Source organism: Pararge aegeria, chromosome 14 (assembly GCF_905163445.1).
Source record: "Pararge aegeria chromosome 14, ilParAegt1.1, whole genome shotgun sequence".
NCBI lineage: Eukaryota > Metazoa > Arthropoda > Insecta > Lepidoptera > Nymphalidae > Pararge > Pararge aegeria.
The window spans coordinates 8666835-8681307 of record NC_053193.1 but is presented as its reverse complement, the minus strand read 5'-3'; the positions used below and the strand labels follow the sequence as shown (position 1 = coordinate 8681307).

Genomic DNA, 14473 nt, shown 5'->3' with positions numbered 1-14473 from the left:
TGGACAACATTTATTTATTACAGTAAAAAACATGCAAAATTTTTATAAAAATAATTGATTAAAAATAATTTAGGCCATATAAAACCTTGTAAAGATTAAACATTTAAATCTTATGGCTAATGTTTCATTTAAGTAGTAAACTGTTATTTTATATAACTTGCAATAAATGTATACACCGCATTTGTCCGCTTCTATACTTTTATTAATTTGTTTTCGTAATCAAAACTTACACTTGTGGTTGTAAACGTTGACGCTTTGTTATTCATGTTCAAGTTAATCATTGCCTGAAATCCATGGCATATATGTGATATATGGCAGTAAAATTAAAGCAGTAGCGCTAATCGGTTTCTATGCGACATCGTACCGGAACGCTACATCGCTTGGCAGTATGTATTTGTCGGTAGGGTGGTAACCATTCACAAGCCTTCCACCAGACAAAGCTATATGAATAGTGGGTTTCTTATTACGAGTTTAACCAATTTAATTTCTTACACTTTTGCATGTACTTGACTGCGTTATGTAATATAGTTAAGCGAATAAAAAAATAAATATGAATGCAGTTCTATTTAATGCACGTTAAACTAAGTTTTAAGCCTATATTGTTTTCAAAAATCACACTATGGAACTAAGAGTTATATGATTATTATATTTATATGATTTATTTTGTCTTCAGATGACAACATTGTTGTTTGGTAATGGTACTTATGCTGCTTTTAGTTTGTGTGACTTTGAAGTAAGTCACGGTTCCAGTCCCGAGTGCCCAGTCTGTGATTGTCTACCACACTGGGATAGAGTTTTTTCACTAGATGGCACTCTTTCGATTCCATACAAATCGTAGTTAACTTTAACGCGATCGATTAGGTAGAGGTAGAAAATCTTACACTAGGCACTCTGTTCTTATTTGAATTGAATTCATACCAAAATTAAACAAATCTAACCATATGTTAACGGGACATGCTCGACTCTTTATCATTATTAATTATTGTAGGTATTTACTAGTAAATACATTTACAAATTACCACTAGATGTTAACATGGCCAACTATGGATCACGAGGTCCTGGGCTCTATTTCCGGTTCGTACCAATTTTTTTTATTAAGAGTATGTTTTCATTTATAATCACTAGCATAAAAAAATAATCGCTGAAGCTAGCAAACCCGCATTGGAGCAGCATGGTGGGTTTACGCTCTATAAACCTATCTCTTAGTTAATAGGCTGAATATAGTGGTGGGGAGTTACAAACATATAACCTACATAACATTATATTGATTATTTTTTAAAATAAGCTACTTACGTGATATAACACGTAACAAATGAATGTAAAAAAATCTTTGGTAACTTATTGTGTACTTTGTACCATAGAAGGGTTTTAGAAAATCTTTATACAAAAGACAGCTCCTAGGCCCTAAGTTAGCACCAAAGAAGAAGTTATAATCATTATTTTCTGGTAGAATTTATCATGAATTATTAATTATGTGGTCTTCTTTTATAAACATGACCATCAGCAGTTTACAAAATTACCGGGAAAACTAGTTCTCGTTGTTATCTCTATTGTGATAATTATTTATATTGGACACACTGTCCTTGGAATATAATGGCTGGAATTTGGTCCCCGTTCAAAGTGCAACAGTTGACCAGCACAGCTGGAGGCAATTATTTCCCCGGGGAAAGGATAAAAATTTTACTGTAACGTTTAGCCTTATCACTTGGCATCTTCATTGATCATGCTTCAGCTAAGACGCAGCTGTGTCTATTCTATATGTCCTAATTCTGTGGCTTTTATTTGCAATTGAGACAGCTAATGTTTGCGAAATATCAATAAAAATGACGGAATATCTTATTCTTACTTGTAAGAACAATTTGAATAAGCAAATATAATAATTCTCATGCTTCAGACACAGCTGCATCTTAGCTGAAGAATGTTCAATGAAGATGCCGAGTGATAAGGCTAAACGTTACAGTAAAATTATTCAACAAATAAGAAGTATTATAAATGCAACTAGAATTAAATTCATACAGAGAAGTTCTTACATTTTCATAACAAATTATATTGGACCATAACATAGACTAATTCAACTTTGTTGAACATAACATTACTTATCCTATAATATTATCTGAGGTAGATTTAATACAAACGGCTTTTGTAAATATTAGGAATCATTAGTTTGTTGTAAGTACACAATACTAGCACGTAAATATTTTTTTATTCTAGTTCAGTAAATAGTTTAACATATTAATTCCTCACCAAAAAAAGCTTATACGTTCTTCCTATGAATAAAATAGGATTTTGCAATGAATTGTAATGCCATTTCTCTCTCTCATTTCGATTCCTCTTAGATCCAGATTTAATCTGCGAAATAAAAAAAATGTTAAAAAGAAATACTGTTAGATAAATCTTCACGACATAATATCTCTATTCGACTTATTCTAAAGCAGGTTGATTTTGAAAAGGTCCTAATAAGTGTCACAATACAAGAAAATAAAAATGAGAAATGCCAAAAAATGCTCACCTAAAGTGATGCATTCAATGAACAACTTTATATCTGAATTAAAGTTAAAATTACCTACACTAACAGAAAAATAAATTTAAAATGTAACTTTCACCTACTCATACCATCCTACATATATTTAAATCATGATTAAAATATAAATCATGATTAAAATATATGTAATAATTAAATATATATTATAATTCAAATGCATATAAAAATTTCGAAAACAGTAGGATTTGAACGTGCTAATTAGTTAGTCATGGTTCTCATGCCACTGATAACGAACTTAGCATATGTTTTTTATATCATTCTCAAAGCGAGTCGCTAAAAAAAGCATATACTTTATAAAGATTGATAAATTTGATTTTTTAAATTTTTAATGCATGTTATTTGATGATTGTTAAATCATCAAATAACTTATCAGAAGAATAAAAATTATACAAGATAAACAATATAAAAACTTTCAAAACGTCAGATTTGAATGTTTTTATATTGTTTATATACCTCAGTGAATCTGGCATTTGAAAAATCAGCCCTTAATGATAAAAGAAGAATTTTCGTTTGGCGATATTCCAGCAAAGCTGTCTATCAAAGGTTTTGCATAAATTGTTCCTGATCCAATCACCGTATTCGTATCGTTGCCGCGTATCACGATCGCATATGAAGATGGCTCGGCCGTTCTCGCACGATACGCTACACGGCCGATTCCATGCCAAGCCTGTTTTATCTGATCATCGAAGTAAAGCTAACACAGAACTGGACACTTTGATGAAACTTGATAAATTAAAACGAATGGTAACGTGATCGGATCAGACCAAAGGACCGAAATGAATTATATGATATACATCATTGGATCCGGCCTAAGCCTATTAACGATTTTGTTTATCCTTAACTTACTTTAAAATTGGATGTGTATATAATAATCATCTTTTAAAACGGAAATCACTTGAAATCGCTGCTATTGTGTAGTACATATAACATAATCAATAACATTTGTAGTCTAGAAACACTGGAGTGTCATAGCAAAGTGGATCGTGTCTTCCTTGTCCGAAACTTCCTATTTGTCCACTAGCCAGCGCCTTTGTAAAATAAAAACCACTAGTACAGAATTTGAAACTCTAATATTATCTAAATTAGGATCATTTAACAACTCGTTGCGTATTACACACTCGTAAACAGTACAGTACAAATAATGTTTTAGCACTGCCATATTTGCCTGTATAAGCCTTTCAAAAGGCTTAACGGCTAAATGAGAAGGAAGACCACCTTCAGAGCGTAAGTTCTGCAGGGAAGGGCCTCGAGGTAAGAGCCTCCTTATCTTCTTAGCCATCTTGCGGGAAAGCAAACTTCCCCGGTGATCCCAGACCTAAAGCTCCAGTTAGAGGACGCAAAAGTATGCGAACGTCCCTATTGACTTCCGCATTCATGCATACGTTGCCGACAAAATATATGCATGAATTTATTTACTCAATAACCAATAATAACATATGCAGTGATTGGGTGATTCCAAGGTATTTAAATTTTGTTGTGTTTATAATATAATGCACATTTTTTATTTGCGTTTTGCTTGAATGCGGCGAGAAAGTTTTTGATTCGACCGCGAATGTTTGCACGTCATCTAAAGGCAGCCTAAGCCTGCCATCATGGCTAAAGGCAAGGGGTATGTAATATAGGTCGAAAAAAAGCTTCATCGTTCTCTCCGTCAGTGTCTACGTCTTCGTCAGCCTCTTCTTTCTCATCTGCGTCGGTTTCTTCATTCTCGTCTGCGCCGGTCTCTTCGTCAGCCTCTTCATTCTCGTCTGCGTCGATCTCTTCTTTGTCATCCGCATCAGCCTCTTCTTTCTCGTCTTCGTCCTCAAGTTCTTCGGCCTCCTCGTTCTCGTAGGCTTCATCATCCTCGTCCTCATAGTCTTCATCGTCTTCGTCGTCATAGTATTCATCATCTTCTTCCTCACAGTCGTTTAAGTCTTCATATTCGTCATCATCTTCTTCGTAGTCTTCTAAATCCTCGTAGTCATCATCGTCTTCGTCCTCGTAATAATCAACGTCTTCGTCATTGTATTCGTTAAAATTTTGGTCATCGTAACCTGCGGGATGCAGCGTTTCAGTAGGTATTTATAGATGTAACGCAATATTTGTTTAGTCAACATTACCTTCATAGGCGTCGTACTTGTGCCGTCTGTTGGGATCACTGAGAACATTGTACGCCTCAGAAACAAGTTGAAAGCGACGCTTCTGCCGTTTGCGCTCAAATTCCGAACGATCCACATGACGGTCTGGGTGATGGATCATGGCGAGTTTCCTGCACAAAAATAATATAATTTAGGATTGAGTGTTCAAATTCTCATTTCGTCCAACTCACCTAATTAACTGTCGGTCCAAATGAGGCAGGTCCTATATGCTTGTTTTGGCCCAAATACAGAAGCACTGAGTTATCTCAATTAACTTCCTATAACTAAATATGTAGTATTAGTATGTAATGTTTATAATTAGCACAATTTAATTATTGCACTATCCCGTTTTCTCTAATATGTTTCTTCAACCAAAGGTTGTCTGGAGGAGATCGCTTCAAGCGATAAGACCACCTTTGTGCATATGTATAGTTTTTATTTTTTATTTTTTTGTTAACCTGATTTTATATTTGTATGTGCAATAAAGACTTTTTCTTCTTCTTCTTCTTCCATTTCTCAGTCTTCTAACCTGACTTAGCTGTTTTTTAAGTAACTTATACATTTGAATTAATTAAATGATACAGACTGCCTCCGAACTTCACAACGGATTTGACCATCCACGAATTGTGAAATATTTGCGATTTGCACCAATCGCGTCTTAACCAAAAAAAGTAGGCTTTATATTTTGGACCCATAACGTAACCAGTTTTCGTCACTGTCGACGCAGACTAGGAGGACTGAGTTGCAAACTTGACCTATTGTTGGCAAACGCAAACATTCTTTTCGCTACCTTTCACAGATCAAGGGTAAATATAAATAAATAAATATACTACGACATTACACACATCGCCATCTAGTCTCAAATAAAGCGAAGCGAAGCTTGTATTATGGGTACTAAGATAGCTGATGAATATTTTGATGTATATGATACACATAAATACTTATAATATACAGATAAACACCCAGACACTGAAAAACATTTATGTTCATCACACTAACATTTTCCAGTTGTTGGAATCGAACCCACGGCCACGACTCTAAAAGCAAAGCTGCCTACTGCGCCAGTCGGCCGTCAAAATATGTTGATACATGTTTACAAAAAGAAACTTGTGAGATGGTGATAACGAAAAAGAATAAACGGCTAAGTTTGTGGGCTTCTTATTACGTCCTGGTGTAAGGTGGCTTTAGTTTTAAGTTTATGAATATGGTTATCGCCATCATCTCTCTACCGTGTAAACTTTTATCATGTAATGTACGCTTCAAAAGGGCCTACTTGAATATATTGACTTTGACTTACTTGTATGCCTGAACAATGTCAGATTTAGTCGCATTTAAATTGATGCCGAGGATATGATAGTAATTTTGGCGCTTCGATTCTTTCTTTTGGGATAGTTTGGCTTCGCGCAAGAGTCTCTCGATTTCATCACTTGGATCGATTTTTTTGAGGTGTTCGTAATCTTCAACAGCAGAATCATAGTCTTTGAGTTCGGTGAAGCATTTAGCACGCAGATTGAGGGCTTTGACATAATTTTCATCTAACTCCAGAGCCTTTATGCAAGCCTCGGCCGCCTCGTGCGTTTGGTTCAGTTTCACGTACACGGCCGCTCTGTTAAAGTGAAGTTTACTATTGACTTTAACTTGCGTTGCGTCAATTTTTAAGGCTTCTTCGTACAGTCCTAATGCTTTGCGCCATTGGCCTTTTTTGAATTCATCGTTGCCTGCGAAGAAAACAAAAAAAATGTAAGCGGGCGTAGTTTCTACAAGATCCAGTTAAATCTTAAGGAAACAATTATTTCCTGTGCACAGTTTTCCCTGAGCGATTTCGGCTACCATGGTCAATTTCCGAAGAAGATTTCCAACTATATCTTGTAGAAACAAAAGAGGCGCGCAAAAAAGGGGCACTATCTATTCCTAGTCAGATGGGACGGTGGCTCAGGCACGACCGGAAAGAGGTCAGGCGAAACAAAGGCTAAAAGTGCTCTCCAAGACATGGGGATGAATAACCGCTGATTTCCAAACTCCGGGCTGGTGCTTTGCACAAAATCTGTGATATCCTGTTTATATAACGTATTTATGTTAAGTCTCCGACTTGCGAGAGTGCAGCGTTATTCTATCTATATAATACCTATACAAATAATACAACTGAAGAATTTGTTTTATTTTTTTGTTTTTAAAGGTGCTTATCTCTGAACTACCGATACCCTGAGGCGTAGGAAACCACGCCCTTCAGACCGGAACACAGCATTGCAAAATGCTGCTTAGCGGCAGAAATGATCATGATAGCCCTTAGTACTTCCCCTAACGAGTACTAAAACAATAGTAATTGAAACTTTTAAAATAACGTAGCATTTTTATTTGTGTTTCTATACTTTTCATTCCACGGGAATAATGTTATACTGATCTACAGTGAAACCTCGTCGGATTTAGACAGTCGATTGCAAAAAGAGAACCTTGTATTTTCTTTTCATCCAGCAACTTAGCCTTTTTGTATGTCGCCGCAGCCTGCGCGTGATCCGGCGAAAGTCGCAATACTTCTTTAAAGTATTTCAAAGCCTGTTGAAGTTTTTCCTAAAACAAATTAAATATTTTATCACATATTAATTTACTTAAACTATACAGGGTTAAATAAAAAATAACAGAAAGATCTAAGCCTGTAGTCGTTTATGTTAAAAGTAACAACTTTTGGTTTACGACTTTTTTTAGCTCAATTGTTTGTGAGATATTAAATATAAAATATTTTAAATCTATGTAAAATATTTAACGCTCTACTCTATAATGTAACATGAGCATTCCGCGCGCGAACCACGACTATCGTGCGACTTAATGAACCGACTACGCGACGTTGTCGAATCACATGTATTTGGTTTCACAGTGTAATGTCACTTTACAGAAAAGACATGATTTTTTTATATGAAATAAATGAATACAGATATGTGAAATTTGTATAACAAAAGTTCTGAGTATTGATAGGAACTGCAAGGCCGAGAGCTTTAATAAAGATCAGTTCCAGCGAATACATACATTATAATAAAGGCATATCCCTTTTACAAAAACAGCTTCGACGTCGGAATGATCTGATCTTATACATTCTTCGGCTATCTGTAGCGCTTGATCATTTTTCCCAAGCTTCACTAAACACTCAGCTTTTATGAGTTTTGCTCTGAAACAAATAGATTCACTACATTAAAGTTTTCAGATACCTTTTTAAGACTTGCTGAGACATTACACCATTTCGTAGAGGTTTAAGTTAGGTTAGGTTAGTTATTCCATTTATATTTGGTACATGCATAGACTATTTTAATGGTAGAAATTAAAAAAAAACACATCATACGTAAATATTATGTACTACCGAAAGAATTGCTCTTTTGTAGATTTAATATATAGCTTTCTTTTATAATTAAGCCCCCTAACGCTTTATATAGCTTAAATAATTTGAAAATGAAAAACTTAGAAATTGGTTATCTAGATTTTGTAGGATGTAGTTTAGGAAATATTAAAAAAAAATCAGAGACCGCGCGATCAGAATTACGTTATGGGAGTTTACATACATGAGTTATATACCCGCCGTGATATCTACTTAGATTGTGCAGGCAATTTAGCGCTATATTTCTGTTCAATAATAATTAGAAACATTTAAAGCTAAAATCTATAAAACTCTCATAATTTCGGAGGAAGTATTAGTGCTCATGGCTTGTTCATTTGACATTTAGCTGTTTATGTAAAAAAAATATCTTTTCATCACAGAAACATTTTCTTGTTTTGGGGTCGAACCCACGGCCTTGGACTCAGAAAGCAGGGTCGCTGCCCACTGCGCCAATTGGCCGTCGATAGGCACATAACATAAAAAGCTAGTCTCATATTAGAAACATGACGGCCGATTGGCGCAGTTTTCAACGACCCTGCTTTCTAAGCCCAAGGCGGTGGGTTCGTTTCCCACTCCTGAAAAATGTTTGTGTGATGAGCACGAATGTTTTTCAGTGTCTGGGTGTTTTTCTGTATATTATAAGTATGTATGTGTATTATATTCATAAAAATATTCATCAGCTATTTTAGTACCTATAACACAAGCTACGCTTACTTTGGGGCTAGATAGCGATGTGTGTACTGTCGTAGTATATTTATTTATTATATCAAGAGCGCCATCTAGCGACAAGCCTGTTTTTCAGTATTGTAACCAGATCGCGCACTTCTGATACCGTTTAACTTTCACGCGAAAATGTCACAAGGCACTCCGTTCTCCTTTATACTATTAGAACTAAATGTTTTTACATCATCACCAACTCATCAACCTATTACCGACCCACTACAGGGAACGGGTCTCCTCCCACAATAAGGGGGTTTAAGGCCAAAGTCCACCATGCTGGCCCAGTGTGGATAGGTGGACTCCACACGCTATTTGAGAACATTATGGAGAACTCTCAGACATGCACGTTTTCTCACGATGTTTTCCTTCATCGTTGAAGCAACTTAGAATAGTTAGAGTTGCGTGCTGGGATTCCAACTCGGCTCGCCGAAAGTGAAGACAAGTCTTACTCACTGCGCTATCGCAACTTTTACTTACTTGTTACTAAATGGACTGGATACAAGGCATTTATCGATGCTTGATATAGCGCGGTCGTAGCTCTGTTCGTCGATATATTTCTGAGCTTGCGCGTGATAGCGCTGAAGTGATTCCAAGACTCGCTGATCATCCGTACAGTCGTTGCCAGCACCACGAGCTTTAATAATCGCTCGCTCAGCCGCAGATAGGTCTCCTAAAATTGTAAAATACTACTGATATAGTCGTGCATCGCAATTAAATTCTAAACGAAAAACTAAAAAAGAGTACAAAAATCGACACTAACATACTACAAACACAAATAACTCAAATGCTCGTTTATTTTAACAGCTATAAAAAAGAAAATAGGAAAGAAAAGGATTTACCGATAAGTACCATCAGTGGTGTGCACTTCATACATGCACAAAAGCTCTGCATACCTTAACATTTTTATTTAACTAATGAGTTATACGAAGAATACGAGAAATACGAAGGATTTTATGGCATCTGCCTTCTTTATGCATAGAAAACCCTGGTCAAAAACCCTGTGCAGGCCACTGAGTACCGTAAGGGCGGTTTCAATTTAGATTTTTATAAATGTGGCATAACGTTGCAAAAGTTATGCACTGTTTCTTATACGCTGCGAAAGGAGAACACATAAAAATTACAATTATACTAACCCAAGCCGATGTAGCATCTAGCTATGTTCAAAGAAAATTGGTTATAATAATATTCGGTCTTTTCAGGATTGCATTCAGCGGCTTCTTTATACATGCGCAATGCATCTTTTAACTTATTCTGCTCGAAAAAGGTATTTCCTGCTTCGATTTTTTCTTTAATGAATCTACAAAATAAAATGACGTGGTCACACGTTGATAAATGCGAATGTTTGAAAATTTAATAGACTTTTCTTCCTAAATCTATGTCCCACTCTATTTTTTTTTTTTTTTTTTGTAATTAAATGTCAATAATTGGTGTGATGACTGTAATAGGTAAGCTAATTACATATCGCAGCCCTAGGTAGATTGCAGACGCAGCACGGCCCCACCAATGCAACCAAGCAGGAATTTAGGTCACGTCAATCAATTTACCTTTTAAGTTAAATTAACATTTTGTCAATTATTTTTCTAACTTCAGAAAGAGCACTAGATTAGTTAGAATATAAGTAATTAATTGTAATTTTTATATTTTTAATTAAATTTATATTGAATTAAAATAAATTATTTTCTTAGTCTTCCAAGCGCTGCGTATGAATTCAACATATATGACTCACTTGGAATATAAGTATGCTGATTTTGCTTGGTCTAAATACTTTTTAGTTTCGTCACTTTGTTCAATTTCGTGCAATTTTTCATAATCTCTCAAAGCTTCATCGTACTTTCCAACATCGGGTAAGCAATTTGCGCGTCCACGTAATGCGTTTATACAATTCGCATCATAGAACAGAGCCTCAGTATATGCTTTTATCGCTTGAAGTTTTTGATTTAAATGAAAGTATGCATTGCCAATTTTGCAACACAGTTTGACCTTCAGATTTTTATTATTTTCATCAATGTTTAATGCCGCTTTTAGAGTAACCAAAGCGTCTTGCCATCGTTGTGTCTTAAGTGCATCATTAGCTGAAAAAAAAATGTACCTTAGTCAATAGTAAATATTATTATAGTACACAAGGTGAAAAATGCCTCATGCCTTACGACCAAGATGTTCATTCTTAGAAGAATGTCTAATATCTGAATTAAGATCTATTACCAAATACTTTACCTTCATTTATTGTACTTTTGAGCCCTGTTATCTTTTTAGTTTCCTTTAATGCTAATGAATGCGATGGTTTGATAAGCAGTACTTGTTTAAATTGATCTAGTGCTTGGTCATATTTCTCCTGAAAGAGATGAGAAGATGATATAATAATACACGAATGATGTTAACATTTAATAATATGTGAGATTTTTTTCAACCCTGACGCAAAAACGATGGGGTGTTATAAGTTTTATGTGTCTCTGGGTAGGTTTTTTTTAAATTTATTTATCACATCAAAATGGTTAGTATAAAAGCACAGAAAAAACCGCAGAGATTTGTCCTCGGTGCCTATCTGCAACGATTACCTTAGGTGTTTAAGTAGAAAGAATAAAAAAAACCAGCTGTGAGAAAAACATACTGGGGTATTGGCTTAGGTATTGTTTATTGTTATTAGGTACACAAAACAGGTAATAACTAAAAGTAGATCTAAATATAAGTAATAACAAGTTTTGTTCTAAGCTACAACCCAAAGTATGTGTACACAACTTGGAATTAAATTAAACAGAAAGTAAAGATAAAATTAAAGTTGAAACAAAAAAAGAAACACTTAAATAATAATATATATATTATTTCCCTAAAGATTATGTGGAATAGTGCTTAATAACTTGACTTTTAAAAATATTTATTGTTTTGTTAAAAATGTCAATATTATGATTACTTGATACTAAATCATTATAAAGGCGGCACATGCGAACGATGGGATTGTAAAAGGAAGTATTGTTCTTGTAGACACTTAGGGCAAATGGTTTAAATTATTTTAATCTGGTATTAACGCGACGGTATGTGTGTGTAGTATCGTGTTTCCCGAATAGTTGAACTGCTTTTGTTTTTTTTATTGATAGGCGAATTAATCGGGAGTGTTCTTAGCTAGGTCGAAGGCCGTTTGGGCAGAGAACCTGATGACCGAGTCCAAGGCTGTGCCTTGATTCCCACAGCTGGAAAATGTTTGTGTGATGAACATGAATGTTTTTAAGTGCCTATGTATTTATTTGTATGTTATAAGTAATTATACACATTATTCAAAAAAAATATTCATCAGTCATCTTAGTACCTATAACACAAGTTACGCTGTATACCACTCAACCTGTGTGTAATGATTATAGAAAAGTCCTATTATAGTAAAAAGGGCTAAGTAATCGATAAAAAAGCTTGGGTGTGAATTATTGCTCTAACCAGGTTGCCCTTCTAATAATTTGAAATGTAGTATGCTGTAAGATGGTAATAACAAAAAAAAAACACCCAGCTTAGTTTGTTGTGGGCTTCTGCTTAGACCCGGACGCGTTTGGAACCCTCGTAGCTTTAGTTTAAAGTTACTAATGTGGTTATCGTCATCATCTCACTACCGTGTAATTCTTATGTACGCACCAATGTGCCACCTATACTTGTATAAAGATATTTTTGACTTTGATTATGTACCATATAATATAAGCAGCATCCTTTTACACAGAGAGCTCTTTGGTCAGAGCTATCGAATTGCAGGCTTTCTTCAGCTAGTTTGATAGCATGTTCAAGTTTCTCAGATTTTTGACTTAATATCAATGCCTCTGCGTACTCAATTTTTGCTTTGTGAAACATCTTATCCTTAAGATTTTTAATGCAGTCCAAAGTCCACTGTTTTAATTGTTCGTCTTGGTATATTTCATGTAGTTTTTTATAATCTCCCATTGCATCTTCATAATTCTCAACCTCTGTGTAGCATCGTGCGCGGTCACGCAGTGCCAATGGACTGTTTGCTACTAACTCAATAGCAGCTGAGTATGCTTCAATAGCTTGATGTTTTTTATTTAATATACAATATAACGAGGCCTTTTGGTAATGCAGTTTAGAACTAATACTGGTATTATGTGAATAAATCTTCAATCCTTCATTTAAGTTATAAAGGGCAACTTGCCAACCACCAATATCAAGTAAATGATCGCCTAAAAACAATTTAATACATAAATTATAGCCTTTTTATCTTGTTCAACCATATACTATTTTTATTTTATTTTTTATCTTATTTATTGAAAGAACAGCAACAGCTTGTTCACTATACATAGTAAATTAAAATTACAAATAGTTTGTTTCTAATCAGTGTGACTAGCCACTTAAAGGTGTGCACAGCATTTACTAAAAATCGACCGATATTAACACTACAAACTATAATAAAAATACAAAAAGTTAAACAAAACTAATATTGCAATAAGAAAAACTAAAAATAACAAAAGAAAACTAAAAATTACAACCCAAAAGTGCAGTCCGGATTGCTTGACAAAGCAGAAATAATAGCATGATAAAATCCTTTGGCATTTGACAAAATAGATCAATATTGTTATTTGCGCGAGCAAGATCAGATACGACTTAGGCGATTTAGAGCGGCATTCTAACTAAATCGTTTTACCGCTGTTCACATAAAAAGTTAAGCGAGTAGCAAATCTAGGTATTTTCTTAGCAGAAAATGAAAGGAGCCTCCAAGCTACCATTTACGAGCTTTTGTAGAAAAGTCATATCAGTCATGCACTGTCGGTCAACGAAGGAAAGCATTTGGAAGTGTTTCAGGTTAGCTTAGCTTAGATTTACACTGTCGTTTGATAAAGCTATATGTCCTCTAAAACTCAATTTCGAATCTATTAAACCACCTAGGTTCTTTATAACATATGCCTCCTGTAAACTGAAGTTTTGTCCCAAGGTATAGGTAGCTGGGAAAGTATACATTCCTGGTAAAATTTATATGGGTACATTTAGCAGGATTTAAAAGCATATTATTATTTTGACAACATTTGTTTATTGCGTTAAGATCCTCTTAGAGCATAAAAGCGTCTTCTAGAGACCTTATATCCATATAGATTTTTAAGTCATCTGCGAAAATTGAGTATTTGCTATATCTTATATGATTAGAAATATCTTATATATATATAAATGAGAAAGTGTGTGGGTATGTTCCGTATAGGCTCCGAAACGGCTGGACCGATTTCAATGAAATTTTCAGGGAATCTCCGGATTGACCTGGCGAGTAATCCTGTAAAGTTTGGTGACGATCGGAGCACTCCTATTTTTGAACTGTCAAATAGATGTAGATAATGATCTTCACCCGCTCGAGAAGAGAATAGAAGGGAATGAATACGGAGAGAAATAAATTTATTGTTTTTCAGAGATGTAAGTTTATTGTTTAAATAAAATAAAGCAAAATCTAGCCCGGCGGAGCGGGCTGGGTACGCTAGTCATTAATAAAAATTGAGAATAAAATTGGGTCCAAGTGAGAACCTTGGGGCACACCAGACGTTGGGACCAACGGATCAGATTCGTAGCTTTCAACCACCACTCTAAGAACCCTATTGTTAAGGTAAGACTTAAACCACAAAGTTCCGTATACGCCAAAGTTTTTGAGTTTCCTTAAATACGTTACGTTATAATCTACTTTGTCAAATGCACTGCTAAAATCAGAGCTTCAACCGGGACTCGAGAGTAGACCGACCTTGAGATGTCACGGATATAGTA

General features: G+C 35.0%; 1 protein-coding gene across 4 annotated transcripts in view; it reads right to left on the bottom strand.

Annotated features, from left to right (window-relative positions):
* Positions 1–1989: 1989 nt before the first annotated feature.
* Positions 1990–14473, bottom strand: part of LOC120629090 — a 37879-nt gene continuing 25395 nt past the window's right edge. For 3 of the 4 annotated variants that reach the window (XM_039897845.1, XM_039897846.1, XM_039897849.1), the window contains 10 exons: positions 12413–12915; positions 10961–11078; positions 10473–10818; positions 9880–10043; positions 9224–9416; positions 7684–7822; positions 7113–7230; positions 5960–6380; positions 4645–4793; positions 2990–4578 (listed from right to left, as the gene is read on the bottom strand). In XM_039897845.1, coding sequence (XP_039753779.1) covers positions 4139–4578; positions 4645–4793; positions 5960–6380; positions 7113–7230; positions 7684–7822; positions 9224–9416; positions 9880–10043; positions 10473–10818; positions 10961–11078; positions 12413–12915 — 2591 coding nt within the window. In that variant the 3' untranslated portion in view covers positions 2990–4138. Of the gene's footprint in view, positions 2350–2989; positions 4579–4644; positions 4794–5959; positions 6381–7112; positions 7231–7683; positions 7823–9223; positions 9417–9879; positions 10044–10472; positions 10819–10960; positions 11079–12412; positions 12916–14473 lie in introns of those variants that run through there. The other variant, XM_039897848.1, reaches the window with a different exon arrangement.